Source organism: Sander vitreus, chromosome 6 (genome assembly GCF_031162955.1).
Source record: "Sander vitreus isolate 19-12246 chromosome 6, sanVit1, whole genome shotgun sequence".
NCBI lineage: Eukaryota > Metazoa > Chordata > Actinopteri > Perciformes > Percidae > Sander > Sander vitreus.
The window spans coordinates 6,250,302-6,268,640 of record NC_135860.1 but is presented as its reverse complement, the minus strand read 5'-3'; the positions used below and the strand labels follow the sequence as shown (position 1 = coordinate 6,268,640).

Sequence of the window (18,339 nt, the reverse complement as noted above, 5' to 3'; positions counted from 1 at the left end):
CTTTTACATACTGCCTAGTCTATATCCACGACGTTCCACTTCCGGGATTGCTCTGGTGCTGCTCGAAATTCCGCCAGATGTCCCTCTTTTCGGCCGGATGTCCGTTACCTTCCACTTTCTTTGCGTTGTAATTTTAAAACTCTGTTCCATTTATGAGGATTATGGTTAACTGCTCCTCAGATCTCTGCAGGGTAAATCCAGACAGCTGGCTAGACTATCTGTCCAATCTGAGTTTTTTGTTTCACGACTAAAACAACTTTTGAATGTACACATGTACCACCAAAACAAGTACAAGGCCATTTTTGCAGTGGCACTGTGGCTCTGTCCGGCGCTTAGCGCTGCCCATGACGATTGTGATTGGTTTAAAGTAGTGCTGTCAAACGATTAAAATATTTAATCGCAATCATTCGCATTAATGTCATAGTTAACTCGCAATTAATCGCACATTTTTATCTATTCTAAATGTCCCTAGATTTGTTTTTGTCCAATTATTTTTTCTCATTTGAATGCTCTTATCAATATGGAAAAGTGGATCGGCTTGCTTTATGCTTTTGTCGCCTGGCTTTGACGAGGAGGCGGAGAATTGGCATCAGCTGTGTGCTTGGCCATCAAGTGGTATTTCAGACTGGACGTGCTGCGATGATAGCTCAGTTCACAACGACAAAACACACGGATCACTTTGGTCTTGTCAGACTGCATACTTCCTGAATTCGACTTAGGATAAACTGCAGCATGGCAAACCATCTATCAAAGATTTTAGACGACTGTGTTGACACTCTGTGGGTTACTTTGGCTCAAGCTGAAACTGTTAATAATAATCTACCACAAGCACGTTTCTAGTAGCAGTAGAAGCCTGTCGACATGGCTCGTGTTAAAGGAGTTGCAACACAATCTAAGCCATCACTAATTCATACCTGACAACTTCTGCTTAAAAATACACACGTCACTACCACCCCTGTGTTTTCTTTATCTTTTGAAATCCTTTTTTTGTCACTCCTTCAACATTGTGTACTTCATTGGCAACTGCCTCCATGCACTGTGTGACAGCAGTGTGCTTGCAGGCAGCTTTAACAATGTATACTGTTGTAAACATACAAACATTGTGTTCTCTGAACCTCCAGAAGGATGACAGGCTAAACAAAGTTTTGGTAGCAGACTTGAGTTGATACTCTGGTACTGAAAATTTTGGACATTTTTTCACATGCTCTTCTTTGTCTGCTCTGGATCTCTGACTCTGATGATAGAATATGCAGTTTCTCTGCATTCATTCCTCCCTATCTCTTGCTCCCTTCCCTTCCACCCTGCATCTCAACTTCCAGCTGGGCACAAACTGACAAAACCCTTCAGCTTGGCATTCATAAAGCAGCCCTACCTTCTTGACGTAGCCCTGGATGAGCTCTGCGGTGGGCACCTGCTCAGCAGACAGACACTCTTCCAGCTGTAGTTTGTATGGCGGGCAGATAGGCTGGCTCCTTTCCACCCTGCAGACACCACAGTGGGGGAGAAAGGACAATGAGCTTCAGCCTTTCAGCAAAGCCAGCCATGCTCACGACACATGAGGGTACCCATGCATTCACACATGCAGCCACACATTGACAATCGACCTAAATTTAAAATATTACAGCCATAAAACATCACAAACAGGGTGCTATTCACAGACTATATCAGTCTGTAATACAAAAATAACCCCCTATCAACAAATTACACTACACGTTATTGTTGCCCTGTGGGAGGCGAGGGAAAAATACAATAAAACACTTAAGTGAGACAAAGATCCACATGGATGAAAGAAAACACATGGGGAGCACAGAAAGCAGGAAATTCAATGCAAATCTTGTCTTGCACCCCATACCCCCGTTATCCCTCCCCGCTGAGGCCTTGTCTGTATTTGGAGTGAGGAGAATCTATTTATATGGTGTTGTATTTTCCTATTCTGTCCTCTGGAGGAAATCCCAGAGCTTGCCCTGAGAAGACTAATGCCCCGGCTTCCACCTCCCTGCTTCTCATCCTGTTGACAAGGGGAAGAAGCCCCACACGCCCTTTTCCTCAGTGTGCTTCAGAGTCTTTGTGCATATACAGTAGGTGTGTGTCTTTGCGTGTGAGGGCTGTGTGTGTGCTCTGCGATAGTTCTGGCTTTACACGGACACCTGATGTGTGGGAGGGTAAGAGATGCATGCGTGCATGCTGGTTGGTGTATTACAGGCTGTGCTTACAGCTTCCCAGTTCCACTCAAAGACTCCCTCTGAGTGCACATACATGTCACTGTGTGCGTGTCTGTGTGTTACTAATACTTTATCACAGTGATTTCTTTTGACATGACCCCCCATTGGCTGCAGAATGAGCTGTTTGATGTATCAATTAAGAATAACATTTGGGAAATCAGTTACAAATCAACAGTTTAAAGGAATAGTTTATGCTTATTATTTATAACAATCTGTTGGCTTGACTTTTTTATGTTTAGCATACAGATATTAAAGTCAATCTTCTCATTTAAGAGAATCTCATTTATGTCAAAGTATTCCTTCAATGTGATTTTACTGAAGAAAAAAACCCTGTCAAGTAATCCAGCTAACATTTTCCTTTAATATTTATTATATTGTGTTATCGTTGTTCACATGAAAAATGCAAATTAAAGACACTCCATGTATCTAATAATGTAGTGAAACATAAAGCAAGGGGATTTGCAGAAGACAGATTTAAAAAAGGAAAGCTCACAATCAGTAACTTTTAGTCCCTACAGTGGAATAAGTCAGGATCCAAAACATTGAATCCTACACTTCCCATAATGCAGCTCAATAGCCTCTTTCATTAGGCCCTCTCTGCCTTATAAACACCCATTTTTCAAACTTCTGCCCCCAGTTTTTGACACAGGCTTTCTATTTAAAATGTGTAGTCTCCATGCCCACGATGAGATGAATCGTAATTTTCTCAGACTTGACAAAGCTCCTTCCAGAGCTACAAAAGACATTATTCAACTGATTCACGGGCTGTGTAATTCACTTTGACATATACAGTTGGAGTGCCCCATTTAAAGAGAGCAAGATAAGCTTCTTTATATTTTCTCAGAGTGTTTGCTTGATGAGGCTTACCTGCTTTTCTTTTCTACCCTGTTAAAATATGCCCATATTTCACTCTCAAATGTCATTTTACTGTCTGAATAAATGTTGCTAACCTGAATCTTCATAGGCTTATTAGAGCAAAAGCACTCTTGTATTATTCCCACATGAATCAGAATCGCACAGTTTGAAAATCACTGCGTTATCACTTTAAACCTCGGCTTGAGTCTTTCTGTTAGACTTCACAGACTAACCAATGGCCCTCACTTATGTCATCCATCCAAACAAAAAAAAACAACAAAAAAAACACAGTCGTCACACTTCTATTCTACTGTCACTGACACCCGATCGCTGTCGCAGCACACAGCGAAACAGAAACTGGGCCGACTGACTCGTTAAGTACAAACTTCACACGCTCTGTGAAACATTCAGCTGAGAGCCGCCGCTCGTTTTTTCGCAGCGTCAGAACAGTCAAAGGCATGATGGCAGAAGCCTGGTGGCGCTGTCAAAGAAGGTGGATGCATCCTCTGTTGGTTGCAACATAGATCACAACCAACCAGCTTGGTACTCCAGGCACATCTTCAGGCTTCACAGCCAGTACAGTGTGAACTGCAAACCATTTCTTTCCTTTCTTACATTCTAAACGATTATACTTATACTAATACACTACAGACCTTATACAACATGTTTGGCAGTACTGTACTGAAAGATCTGCAGGTGTCCCTGCTTGCTGCGAGTTAAGAGGCCGCTTCAAATGATGAAATGAAAAGCCCTTTTTTCATAGTGATATAAATTCACTTTGCAGAGGAATTAAAACTCCAGTACATCAATGATATTCTATCAGTAAAACAGAAATTAATTCAGTCCTGAAAGCTTTTGCGCACAGAAGGTACTACTTACTTCTTTTTAAACGATAAATAACTAATTTTTGAATAAAACTCAGAATGGAAGGAGCATCAGAGAGGGAGAGAGATGTGTGGGTACAAGAATTGAAACAGTGCACTCAGTCCTGAAGGGACGCCTCAGGTTAAAAATAGCAGCTGCATCACCTGCAGTCCATCTTCTCTGTGTGAAACAATGACTTCTCATGCAGCGTGCAGCACCGGCTGTCAACCTCTGAGGTCTCGTGTGGTTAGACTTGTGTCAAATGCCTGCCTGCCTGCCCACCTACCTGGAGCTCCCTCCTGGGTGAATACACCTGCGAAGCCCCCCTCCCCCTTCTTCATGTCTGCCCCACAGATGGGTCGCATGCTTTGTTTCGCCATAGAACATCTTGCGTAAGACTAATCACTCCCACTGGAGCTGAACGTTCACATGGTAACTAATTGTGAATTACCTGTTAATGGCTTGCTTTGGGATTTGTTTTAGCATTGTAGTTGCTACATCATTTGTAAATGTGCGGTTTCCAATTACGCAGTGTTGACTGGGGTATTAAAAGGGATTGTGTTGACATGTTAGTGTTTTTATCTGGAAGTCAAACTGTAAAAAAATGTCTACAACCAGTTTTGTCTTTCTTTTTTTTTTTTAAATGGAAACCTTCTCAGAACAAACCTGCACACTCAATTAGATTTTACCCTCTTTTATTAATTTATCCATTGGCACCATTTGTGGCAATAATAATCTTTGGTGTTTCTGTTAATGAAGTTTTCACTCTTTTGAGACTCATTTGTCTGCTTAGCCATAGTGCAGGCTGTTCCGTTTCACGCTAGTGACGGTTCTCTCTGACCAATCAGTGGTTTGCAGTGTTTTAACTCCTTAACACCTTTTCGTAGCGGCTCAGCCCGCTTGGAACCTAGACCGAGGTGGTACCAAAAAAAAGTACCAGGTGGCTCCATGAGGCTGTGCGTAGCATAGTGAGCTAAATGCTAATGTTTAGCAGTTATAATGCTTAACTTGTTCAAAGTTTTGGTTGAGTTTGTTATCATGCTAACAGTCAAACGCAAAGTAGGCCTGCTGAGGCTGATGGGAATGTCATTAGTTTTGCCATTTTTTTGTATTTGATTATCAACCAAAGTACTGGACAAAGTAAAATTTTGATGATTTTGATCACCAAGTCATTTGGATAAATTACCTGTGAATCATGAATGTCTGTCCAAAGGTTTGTGCCAATCCATTCTAGCAGATATTAAACTGGAATAAGTTAAAATGTTGACCTGCTGGTAGCTCTAGAGGAAAAATGTACCCAAGTAATTTGGATTTATCCACCAGGGACCTTGAGTATCTGCTGCACCTTTACAGCGCCTGGGTAGCTCACCTGGTAGAGCGCGCGCCCATATAAAGAGGCTTAGTCCTTGACGCAGCAGCCGCGGCCCTTTGCTGCATGTCATTCCCCCTCTCTCTCCCCTTTCAAGTCTAAGCTGTCCTGTTGGAAATAAAGGCCTAAAATGCCCAAAAAAATAATAATAATAATAATAATAATAATAATAATAATAATAATAATTAAAAAAAAGATTCCTCATGGGGTACACAGAAACTATAGCTGTAAATGGTCAATGCTGTGAGACCTAAATAACTTGTAATGTTTTTGAAGACTTGTGACTTTACTTGGCGTCACTTCTTGAACACAGGACTGTATTTCACAGGAAAGATGTCGCTGACACAAGAAATCAAATCAGGTTATATATTGTTTGAAGTAATTGTTGCCAGAAAGTAGCAAAGTACACATTCAGTAAAACGTTTTAAACTATTACTTTAATGTTACCTGTTTCAGTAAATGGCTTTAGAGGAGTTAAATGTGCACGTACTGTATTCAATACAAGCTTTTCTTATGCTGTATTAAATAAAAAGGCTGAATAAAACCATTGTCACATAATAGTCAGTGAATGAGCGAAAATGTGAATTCACTGCTGTTCTCTCTGCATCAGGAGCAGAGCTGTGTCAAACCTCTGACCCCCCCCTCCATCACCCACCACCCATCTGCTTATTGCTATGACGACACAGTCAGGGAGCTACTGAACCCATGTTTAGCACTCTGTCACTGTGGAGCTTTAATAATAGAGCATACCTCTCCTAATGTCACATTTTCACACATTTGTGAATAATTTCACTGGAGCGAATCCCCTCTAATGGTTTTTAGTACGTACCTCTTTATTTTCCTCTTTCTCCATCTCCCTCTTGCACTCTCCACCCTACTTCTCCCTCTCAACCCATCGCTCTCTTTCAATCCCTCTCTTACACTGCCTGAGCATGCAGGAGCTCCTTGCAATTACCCAGTAATGATGAATATATCCCATCAGACATTGCCTGCTGAACTGTAACCCTATTCCATCGCAATCAAATTGAACACTGGGAAATTTGACAGTTGACATTTTACATTTTCAAACGGTGCAATCCATTCTGTCTGCATTGCAGGTTTTTTTCTTCTTCGTTCCTGCAGCAGTGTGTAACCGGAGGGGGGGGGGGGGTTACTAGGGTTTCTAAAGTTATAACCCACTTAACCAGACATGTCAGTAAGGTGACAGTGTCTTATTTACAGATGATACGACACTGTATGTTCACAACCTCTGTGTACTACCTGACTGTGCACTGGATTCCTGCAGCGTCACTTCCTCCATGTAAAGTGCCTTGTTGGCTAAGCCTTTCACACTGGGGCTAATACTGTAGAGACTTGACTGTGATTGTGTCCACAGACATGCTGTGCATGCTAAATTAAGAGCTGCTGTACACCAGTCAGCTGCTCTACCTTCACTTTTGCTTTGTTTTCAGCGCAGTTGCAAAAAGCTGTTCGCTTTTGAAACGACGGATGAATGGCTGCTCGCTGTCATGCTTTCAATCCCATTCACTGTATCCCGCCCCAACCCCCACCCTGTCTTCTTCTACTTCTTTGGATTTCTGGGTCTGACAGCGAAAGGGAACTGGTGAAGAAATGCTCTTCTCTTTTGGTTTCTCTAATTTCTCTTCCCTCATTTTCCCCTGGTGGAGATTTGGATTCCCCTGGGCTGGTGCTGATGCGAGCAGCTGTCTCCACGGTGACAGACGCTGGAGATAAAGTCTGGGCCCCGCTTTTGGCCGTGGCCATCAAAGGATGGTAGACTTCTCTGCCCCTTTTTTACTCAATATCTCTCTTTCTCTCTCCTTTTTCTTATCCCATTCAGCCTCATCCTGTCTGCCTCTCTCTACTTCTTCACACTCCAGCTGTGATTTTCGTTTCTTCCTCTCTCCCCCCTCATGGTGTCTTTTTCTCCAGAGCAAGGCAAGGATGTCTTATATATTTCTTTTTTTTAACGAGAGATGCAGTCCATTCAGCTGTAGCCTTTTTATACAGAATCAATATTTCTGTTGTCCAGTATTGCAGCAACAAGAGCTTTGTGCGAATGTCTGGGCATGCCGAAAGTGAACCTGAGGTGTTCTACACAACAGCATGGGAGGTGATTACTAACTGCCACAATCTGCAGGAAGGTAGGACAGATAAGGTGCCATGCATTTTAACTATATGACCTTCTAAAACGTGGCTGGCTGCCATGTTTTCAACCCACTATTAGGTACCGTAAAGTTGCCTGTTTTATAAACATTTTCAAAATAGGTGCAAAGTAATAGTTATCCCAGGTTCCAAATGTAAAAGTCATATTCATTCTCTGCATAGACAATGGTACTGTATGTGCATTATTATTTGTTTGACTTTGGATCCCATCTCCTTCCAACAATCAACGTTTGTGTCTTTTAATCATGATCACAATCTTTCCGTAACCTTAACCAAGCCATTTTAGTTGCCTAAACTCAACCAGACCTTAACCAAAAAAGTGACAGATCAAAAAAAAATCACAAAGTTAGAAGAAGAAAATATGACTACATCTACATTTCCAACCAAGCCCCCCCACTGTCACTGTAGTTTAAAAAACGTCTTAAAAATACAGTAAAAATAATTCCCAGGGGCTTAGGCCTCGTTGGCCACCAGACTTGCAATACACTGGGGGAAACCCTGCATCACATACTGACACTCCACACCAAGAACAATAACCATAAAGATACTGTAACTATAAAAATAAAGTTTTAAAAATTGTTACAACTCAACAGAGTTCACACTACATCTATAACGACAACGACAGCGGCGAACGATACGTTTCGGATCACTTTCAAAGTGATTTGATGAACGACAGAAACACTGACAGCCAATCAAAACCCATCTGAGTTTACAACATGACACGGCGGCGAGAGACACTGTGAAGAGATGTGTTTTGCGGTTAGTGGCGTGACGTGACTTCCTCTCAGCAGGGCTACGATCCTCCTCCCCTCCCGCTCTGTGTATTTTTGTATTTTTAAACCTTAGTACTTTGAAAGTATTTCTCATGTCACAGAAACCAATGAGAGTGAATCTTGTGTTTGAAAGTTAAAATCACACTGTCTGTGTTTTTGTTCCTGTGCTCTGCACAGATCTAACAGCCGCCCGCCTGCTCTGATCCCTGGCTCTCTGGAGCTCTGTGCGCCGCTGTTTCCTGGAGAAGGCAGCGATGTCTGCGCCCCAGGGACAGCTGGTAGACTTTTTTCTGAATTCACGAATATGTAGGGTATTCCTACAGACATTCCAGTTATCTTACATTGCAATGTTTGCTGTGTTATGTATTATTATCAGCTGGAGCGTGCAGTGCGTGCTTAACACCACTGTTAACAGAAGATAATCGTTTAGCAGTGTGGATGCATTGCTCACATCGTTATAGTTATGGTTATAGTATATCGTTGTTGGTGTGGACGGGCCTTTAGTCAGTGGCCCTCAGCTTCAGATACTGATGCTCAGTGCACCCTTTAACGTCTGTATAGGACACACCGGGCAGAGCAACTGCTTGACCAGGGGGCTATATGTTTATATACTGTAGTATGAAGAGCGACAATGGTAGGGAGTAGTGTTAAAGACCAGAAATTGACGAGTTGGGAGTGAGAATGTTTTGGACCGGCTTGTCTAAAGAAAAAGCTTCAAGTGCTGGATCTCTAACCTCTTCAAAAAGAGGCAAGACATCCTCACACACACACACACACACACACACACACACACACACACACACACACACACACACACACACACACACACACACACACACACACACACACACACAAACCCATGGGAACAGTGTTTTGGTAAACAGGCCTGGATGTTTTCTGGACTTCAGAGTCAGACAGAGCAGCCACAGGGGCTGTCTGCATGTCACTGCTGCCAGGGAAGCTTCAATCTTTTTGATTGTCATGGTTTTACTTCAACTGACTTTACAGTACATGGTCCTGAATAAGATAATCAGGTTCCATGACCCCTGGGGCTGTCAGACCCTTTCAAAACCCAGGATGAATATTTCCAAAAAGTAAAGCAGTTTTTCTGCTGGAGTCCAGAGGAAGCTATCTCCTTTTAAGGATTCTGACCAGACAAAAAGCCACCTCCATTGTCCATCACTCCCCCGACATGCCCTTCAACCACCCTTGGAGCCACTACGTGGCATCCTGCCCTGACACAAAACGTGTGCCCACCCCCATATTTCCCAGAACAGAGGGGCTCAGGCACAGGGCTGGAGGGCAGATGTAGGGGGCGGTGGTGACTTTGGGCCATGCAGCCGGTTTTGGCCCAGGCATTGAATGGGCTGGAGATAGAGGATTGAGGTTATTGCTGACTCACGTCCAATTACAGCTGCCCACAGGACAGCTTGCTGAGCCACAAACAGATGTTGTGATGCTCTGATGACGATACTGAAGCAACACCGAAAGGTTGTGCGACTGATAAGAAATGCAACACAAAAAAAAGTTTGTAGCTGTTGTGGAGATCTTTCTGCTCAGATGTATCCCGCATTATTAACAAAAATAATTTCTAAAAAAAATGAAACAGTGGCTGTAAACATGTATGCTCATTATATAAACCCTAATGTCACTTACCATCCAGCCATCATACCATTTTTGAACCACCCAACACATGAAAATAAAGCAAAATCTGAGTTCCATCAAGTGTTTCTCTGCATAATGACACCAATTAAGGTGCATTAGCAACCTCAACATATTTTCTTAAGTGACTACAATGGCTGCATCATTTTATAATCACAGAGGTCTTATTCTCAGGGGTGTAGCTAAGAAGTCTGAGGCCCCTGAAAGGTGATTTCCTCTGGGTCAGCCCCCCGTCCCCGTCCCCCTCCGCCTTAGTTGAAAAAAATGTATTTCTTTTAATAAGGGCCCTCTCCTTTTAATTGTCACAACCTTTCACCCTACTGATGACAGTGACGGTTATTACTGTAAAAAGCATACTTTTTGTTAACTTGTGTAAATAAATGTTGTAAGTATTTATTATATTTCACTTTCAGTTTTCTGAAAAATTTGCAAATTTACTTTGTTTTTTACTTGGAATATTTTCCAGTACATTTCTGTAAAAGAAGAAAAAAAATAAGCCTCAAGTACCAGTATATACAATTATACAGTACATGACCTTAATCTTCTTTGAGCCAACACTGTAATGGAAATACTTTACTAATAATACTCTTGCATGAATTATTTAACTGGAAACCTTTAACGACTAAATTGTCTGCAGAAACTGTAGGTGGATGTTTCAGTTTCCATTAGCTTAGGGTGGGAGCAAACTAATGTTTTGAGCCTTACTCCCATGTCAGATAATTACACCTTTAATGGCCAGAAATCACTCTCATGTGGCTCTTACCCGTCGTTGAGTCGGATCAGTATGGCCCGGTAGAGCTGGTGCTGTGGGCTGTTGGACTCTGGACCACAGGGGTGGATGAACGGGTGAAAAGATGCCAAAACAAAACCCTGCTGGTAAAGCTCCTGCAGCTGGTCGGGCAACTCCCGCACCGACGAGAGCCGCAGCGTGGACGTCCCACCTGAGAGACACCAAACGGGAAAAGAGTGTATGAGACAAAACAATTTGTATGTGGAATCACTGAACATTTGTGGGGTTTATTTGGACATATCTTTGCTGCTAAGTGCTGATGGTTGTGCTGTTGTTTTGCTCGGAACTTTCCTGAAGAAAGTTAACAGTTTTCTTGCTTGCAGAAAGCGGGACTGTTACTTTGGATTTCTGATTTCTGTCTGTCAGCTATGGTGGCGGTCACTGCTCATGTCGATAATGCTCCTATTCTTCTGTTTATTCCAAACTAAATCACAGCCTAGTCAGTAACAACAAGATTGTTTTCTTAGGAAAAAGACACATTTGCATTTAGAAGCAGTACGAATCACTTTTAACTGGCAATAACGAGTATTTATATGGAAATATACTGTCATGATGTCTCTTGCCCTGTCGCTTATTCTTCCCCTTTAGCCTCACAACCTCCCTTTCCCCCCTGCCTTTTCATGGACCTTGTCATTGGACTTTCCTGACATTTGCCATCACCTGATCCTGCTCCTCTCTGCAGCTGACCCTCATCGTCTTGCTAACCCACACCTGTTCTTTGTTCCCTAAATGGCTCCTACACATATATTCATTATAGACGGCCACCTGCCTTCTTTTTGCAGTCATTTTTTGTAACCATAGCCTCTATTGGAGGCTCTTTAGTTCTGTTCTGCCAGTGTCTGAATTAGTGTCTTCTTCCTTGTTGCACCTGAATTGTGACATTTAAAAAAAATCTTAGTGAGATTTAGCATTCCAGTCTTCATGCAGCTCAGCAAGAAATATCCAATGCATAAAGTTTCAGGTGACTCCTAAATAAACTGATGTAAGGAACACAAGGAAAATGTTCCCCTGCAGTTCTTACTATCTGGACTATTTCTGTCACACTGCAAATTATGTAAATGACACAGCAGTTAGCCTCTTTTTGATTGCTTCCATTTAATTTGTGTGTGAGGTCTTTATTATTGTACAAAGGTTCCGGTACAGCTATACTTATTCTTTAATGATAATACCCAACAGCTCAACAGAGATGAGGAGGAGAGAAGGAAAATTGCTTTACAAAAACAAAAAAGCAAACACCACGTGAGGATTTGCAATTCAGATACCAACACTGATTTTGGAGTCATTCCCTGTTTGTTTTGGCAATTAGCATCATGCTTTTCACTCCGTCCCCTCAATCTTGGAGTTAATAAGTGTGGCTCAAAATCCAATCAGAGCTGATTGCTTCGGCTCTGTATCACGGCAGCTCTCTATATTCTGACACTTCCTTTGATTCCCTCTCAGTGCAACTTACAGTACAGCGGACAGGGGCCTGACATTAATGAGCTGCAATCAGTGAGTGACCAGCTGTTTCAAAAGAAAGTTAGGGACGGAGTTGCTGCGCAAAGCTCTTTCTCAGCAATATTTTCTCCGAGCCACCACCCCACACCTCCCTGAAGGATGACAACCTGCAGCAGACAGCCGCTGGCAACGGCCTGTTTCAGGGAGCAAACCAGCTGTGTTACAACAAGCCACACGTAGCTTCTGTCAGGCAACATCGGCCAATCAGTATGTATGGTAATGAGAGTGGGAAGGGAGAGTGGTTTAGGTTCGGGAATGGCCGCAATTAGATTAGAAAATGGAGAGCTTGATAATGCGAAGGAGAGGAAAAATGGAGACGGCAGAGAGGTCAAAACAGAGACTAAGAGAGGGAAAGTTGGAGAGACCAGGATTGAGATGGTGCTTGGCCCCGGGTTCATGGCGGCTGGGATCCCAGCAGTGTGCTGTACGAGGCGACATTTACTGCAGGCCAAACAGCTGGGGCGCGTGGGAGAGCGCCAACACAAAGAGCTGGATGCAAAACGAGAGACCAGGGAGGGAGAGAGGAGAGGAGAGGAGAGGAGGGAGAGAGGGAGCGGAGGTCTGGTTGTCTGTACAAGCTGTCACAAGACGTGGGAAATGCCGCTATGGCTAATTAGAGTCAATGAGACCATACAGAAAGAAACGTTCGGATCCATGGGAAAAGTCAAAGTACAGAAGTTCAATGGAAGGTCAGAGAGAGGGCCAGTGTGGGTGGAGCATAGTGGTGAGACCATGCCAGCTGGGTTCTTTGTGTGTTTGGTCTCAGGTGAGTCAGCAACAATAACAAGACTTTCGGTCAGGAACACTCTCGTCATAGATTGCCTGCCTTGTGAGAATGGGCTGTAATTGACATGTGACTGATAGACATGATAATTAAATCAGCGGGCGTATGACTTCCGTGTCTTGCATGAACTATCGCAATGCTTAATTTCCAATAATGGAAGTATTGTGTATGACAAGCTTGGAAAAGCTGCTGTCAAGGTGCATTTGGATAGACTGGGTAAACCCAACCTGATCTGCCGGCGATTATTTCGCCCTGCAGCTCAGGCTGGAAACCTGTACGTTTATCTATCCTGCTTCCGTTACAATTTTGCGGGGACCAATCACAAACTGGCTTATCCATCTGGTGTGCTATTGGCGGGTTTAACGCAATGACGATAGAGAAGCGACCAAGCAGCTTCTTGTTTACATTCAACATAGCGGCCAGAGAAACGCAGCAACCCGTTGATGCCGCTGTCACTGCTACGTCACCCGGATCGTTGGTCTGATTGGTTGAAGGACTATCCAATTGCGTACAGAGTCATTTGAACTATGTCCGTTGATCACGCCTCTTGTGCAGTAGAAAATACAGAGCAGACTCCCCAGACTAATGTTCAATCTTAAAAGGTTGAGCTTGGTCTGGTGATAGCCAGACTAGCATTTGGATACAGATTACTTAATATTTGAAAACCCCAAAACTGTAGATACAGTATAATGGACTCTATGTGTATAATATCTTTTTCTGATTGACTCTGGAAATGCTTTCAAAAGTTGCAATTATGAGTTGTGTAAAATGGTGTTCATGCTATACACACATTAGTGTAGTTATTTTTCCCACAGTGCAAACACAAGGACATCAGAGGCCAAATTGAGTTCAGTCAGTCACACACATTTAAACTCCTGACACCATGCTCTCACACATACTGAGTGTTGTCGCTTGTTTGATGTTAAAGTCTTGTTAATGTGTGTAAAGCAGCTCTGCAAAACATTTGTGTCATTTATTACATTTGGCCAGTGCAGACAAACTCCTGCGTTACTGTGACCGTAACGTGTGGATCTGTTGTTCTTAATATAATAGTGAGTGATTTATTGAGCTGCACATAACGTGCTGCTAATGTATAATTCTGCATGCTTTTCTGCTGTCTACTGTGGAGTGTTCTGCATGTCTATACATTCACAGTGTCATTTCATACATTATTTATCTAAGAAGCTATCGAAGCGTTTTATTGCTCATGTACCTGGGATGATTGTGGTGTGACAAGATCCAATATGAATTGCAATTTGTGTAAGCATAATTGTATGCGCATCACTTACAGGCTCAAGACTACTGGATACCAACCTTGAGACAGAACAAATCACAGTCTGATTGACTCCAGTTGAGTCCAATGTATTTAGTTTCATAATGTTATAATTCAATGCATATTTTGTCTAATGCTTTTTTAGTGTGTTTAGACACAGTACAAAGCATATCCCAGGGTTGGGATGTTTATTTTAAAGTCAATGCTAACACGTATGTGGACACAAACATCTGCAAATTGGCTCTGGGCACAGAAGCATCAGCACAAGGTATAAATATTTCAGTTTGAGCTACAAAATTCGACAAATCTTGTTTTTGAGTCCAATTTATCAACAGACCGAGAAAAGAGGATGTATCTGAAATAAAAAAAAAAAGGTTCCTGACAACTTTTGAGATTAGGGACTGAGCTGTCACACAAACACAGCGAAGGTACTCTGCACATACACCGCCAAGGCGTAAATGGCGTGCATGAATAAAGAGAGGTGAAAAATGTTCAAGTTCAATCTAAAAGTGACATAGCTTAATTTATACTAACTGTTGATAATTTTACATTTCAGTTTACTTTAAATGTCTTTGAGCTGTTTAAACATCAGGTTGGATTTCTAATCTGATCAGTGTCTTTGTAATATCTAATTGATTACAACACGTACTTCTTTCAGAATGAGATTATCCTTATCCTTTTGCATTGAGTCTGTCACTCCCCAGCCTTTACAGCTCGTCAAACCACATTCCTGTGACAGACAAATTCAAAGCTAAAGCTCATATGTGTGACATTGTTCAACCATTTCGTGCAGGCAGTATAACACAATGGTGTGGCGTGCCTTGAGTGCTGCACTACATCATCAGGAATGCAATTGAAGGGAAAAAGGGATTTCTGGATCAAGCCTGCTAGCGCCAATCAGGCAGCAGCTCCTGTGATGTAGCTAGAGAGCTGATTCAGTTTGGATTCTAACTTCCTCCTGGGCACAAATCCAGAGGTTCATTGTGAAACCACGAAAGAAGGAGTAGAGGAAGAAGAAGAGGAAAAAAAAATCATATGCTGTCCCCTCAGGGCAAGTGAGGCTAAAAATACTTCTCAAAATTTTTCAATCACACTCTGTCCTACTGCGCCACAATGCAGGAGCTTTAGAAGTTAAAAGGCATGGAGGAATTAACACAAAGAAATAGGCCGCCATCGTGAAACATATTCTTTTAACACACACACACACACACACACACACACACACACACACACACACACACACACACACACACACACACACACACACACTCCTCCTCCCCCTTCCTCCATTGCTGGCTGCCTGTAGAAATGGAATTAATCCTCCTGTGGATCTGTAATTTTGTTTTCTCTTTCATTCCCCCTTCGTTTTGGTGCGACATGAACACCCTGTCCTTTCCCCATAGGGATGCTATTGCGTGTGCGCATGGTTCACGAGGCGCTAGATATTAGGTGGAAAATTAAACCGTCTTTGCTTGCTCTCTGATCCCCTTAAAATGAGTAAATAAGGAATGGTTTCAATTAGGCAGTGGGAACACAGCCGCTGGCAACTTTTTAAGTTGGCTTTAATCGCTGTGTGAGCTGCTAATAATCTCATCCAGAGGCCTTTGAATACATAGGCTCTACATTTACTTATCAGACCAAATTTTATTTATCATTCTGTTCCCAGAGCAAAGTGTTGCCCAGTGCTAAGTTTCTTTAAATCTCATGCTGTTGTAAAGACATTTACTATGCCCTGAAATCCGAGGAGAATCTCTTTGTTTGCGCGGATGAGAGCAAATTAGTTTCCGTATAACTGCTGCGAGTGTCAATGTTGATGTTTTATACTGCGAATATTTAGGCCTTTGAAGCAGTCTGTGGTCGATCACACTGGCAATCTGGTAAACCTTACATGGCAAACTGGCAGCCAATTACTTCACTCAGTCTTTTTGTTTACCCTGGAAGAAAAGTCCCTCTCATATCATCAAAGAGGAGCCCTAAACTCACAGAAACAAATCGCTTCGTGACAAATAATGAGAAAAGAGGGGCTTCTGGCTGACAACCAACAAATTGGTTTTCTGGAAAATTGTGTTAGCGCAGAGCCGTCAAACAGACACCGCCATTAAACACAGAGGAGGAAATAAAAGTGGGGGGAATGTATGTATGAATGTATGAAGGGGGAGTGATAGCTGTGTCTTCAGGCTAATGGAAAGATCAGTTGCTTACTGTTCATGTTGGATGACAGGTCAGGGGTCAGAATAACATTTATGCTGTATGAGTTTGTAAGTTGCAGTTTTCATGCAGTTTTACAGCTCACTGTCATTTAGGGTGAATAACACATCAAAATATGCAACAACAACAACAACAATATGCTGAGTGCTGTGGTGATGTAGTTCCCACAGCTGACTGATCAAATAGAGTGATGTATTTTTTTGTGCTCTTGAGATGTTTGCTGCTTTTTGCCACTGTACAAACATCCATAAATTATTTCTTTGTGGATTTACCTATCAAATCAACATTTAGATTGAGGATTTACATTCATTTTTGACGTTGGACACAGAAAACAATCTCACCACAAGGTTCTTTTTTTATTAGCTGTTTTCAGTGGTGGAATGTAATTTAGTACATTTACTCAAGTACTGTACTTAAAGGGGTGATATAATGATTATATAGGGTATTTCACACTGTTCCTTAAGGTCTCCTAATAGGGTATGTAATATTGGTTGGGCTGAAAATTGCTCGAATGCTATTTTATGGGTCCTTAACTACCCTGTGAATATGGCCCTATTTGTAACAAGAGCTTTTCTTTCAAATATGGTATGCTCATGAATATTTAGATGAGCTGCGTGCTGATTGGTTTGAGCGAACCACATACACATCCATTGGAGACTAGACAGCAGGTCTCATATTTCAGACACTGCAAAGTTATACATTGTTTGTCTGCTATTTCGTTATTAAATTCACTTCTGAGACTTTTTAATGCGAGAAATCAACTATATAAAGCTCAAATATGGGCCGTTTTACGAAAATTGATGGCTAATTGCAAATTTGGTAAGATGTGTCGGACTTTAGGAGCTCCACACAGTCTGACGAGAAAATGGCAACCTCCATACTCAGTGAAAGTCACCGTTTCTCGGTTACTGGACTACCAGGGTTCGGGGCTCTGCGGAGCTGGCTGGCTGCCAGCATAACTAGAGTATATTTACAGTTTGAATTTCGTCTACTACTACTGTCCCTTCAATCCTATGTGTACAGATCGCGGCTAGTTAGCTTCACTTTCGGCATAATTACAGTATATTTACAGTTTGAATTTCGTCACGCCACTTATATAACTTCTACCCCAAGGTCTTATAAAGCTAACAATGGTGTCCGATTTCAATTTAATGTATTTTTGTGAACATTAGGGATTTTGTTAGCTGCTACTGTCCCTTCAATCCTATGGGTAGAGATCGCGGCTAGCTGCAGGCCCTGGAGCTCCATCAGGGCCTCGGCATTTTGTAGTCCAGTAACCCAGAAACAGTGACTTTGCGCAGGTATGGAGCGCCGCGGGCTTCCCTTTGTGACGGAGATCCAGCTAGCTCACAGCGAGCCGGAGTCTATTAAGTAGGACACGCCGGGCGGGGAGGCAGCACCGGCCGCTGTCACGTAGCCTGCTGAGCTCCTGCTGAACTGCGATACACAATCGGACAAAATTTGCAATTAGCCATCAATTTTCATAAAACAGCCCATATTTGACCTCTACATAGTTGATTTCTTGCATAAAAAAGTCTCAGAAGTGAATTTAGTAATTAAATAGCGGACCGCTGGAGATCTGCATGACCTAGCTAGATTCAGAAGACTAAGCTGACCTCAGGTCAGTGGTGTAGCCTATGCAAATGTTGGGGCGTGACAAAGACTAGGATTTGGGATGCTTACATCAACTTTTAGCTTTGTTCAGATTCGCCCGTTTTCAGCGGCAGTTTCAAAATGTGAGAGTTGCATAGTAAAGGGGTATCAATGGGATTTTGAGCTTCTGTGTATGTCCTATTTACCCACCGAACTGTCGTTATTCAACTATGACAAGGTAAAATCGGTTTTGCATTCTATCACCCCTTTAAGTACAAATTTG

General features: G+C 42.4%; 1 protein-coding gene across 1 annotated transcript in view; it reads right to left on the bottom strand.

Annotated features, from left to right (window-relative positions):
* The window catches only part of rftn1b (raftlin, lipid raft linker 1b), a 109,913-nt gene that overhangs the window by 47,288 nt on the left and 44,286 nt on the right, over positions 1-18,339 (bottom strand). Inside the window, exons 3-4 of the mRNA XM_078252215.1 lie at positions 10,675-10,852; positions 1,373-1,481 (exon numbers count right to left, since the gene is read on the bottom strand). Of these exons, the coding sequence (XP_078108341.1) occupies positions 1,373-1,481; positions 10,675-10,852 (287 nt within the window). The remainder of the gene's footprint in view (positions 1-1,372; positions 1,482-10,674; positions 10,853-18,339) is intronic.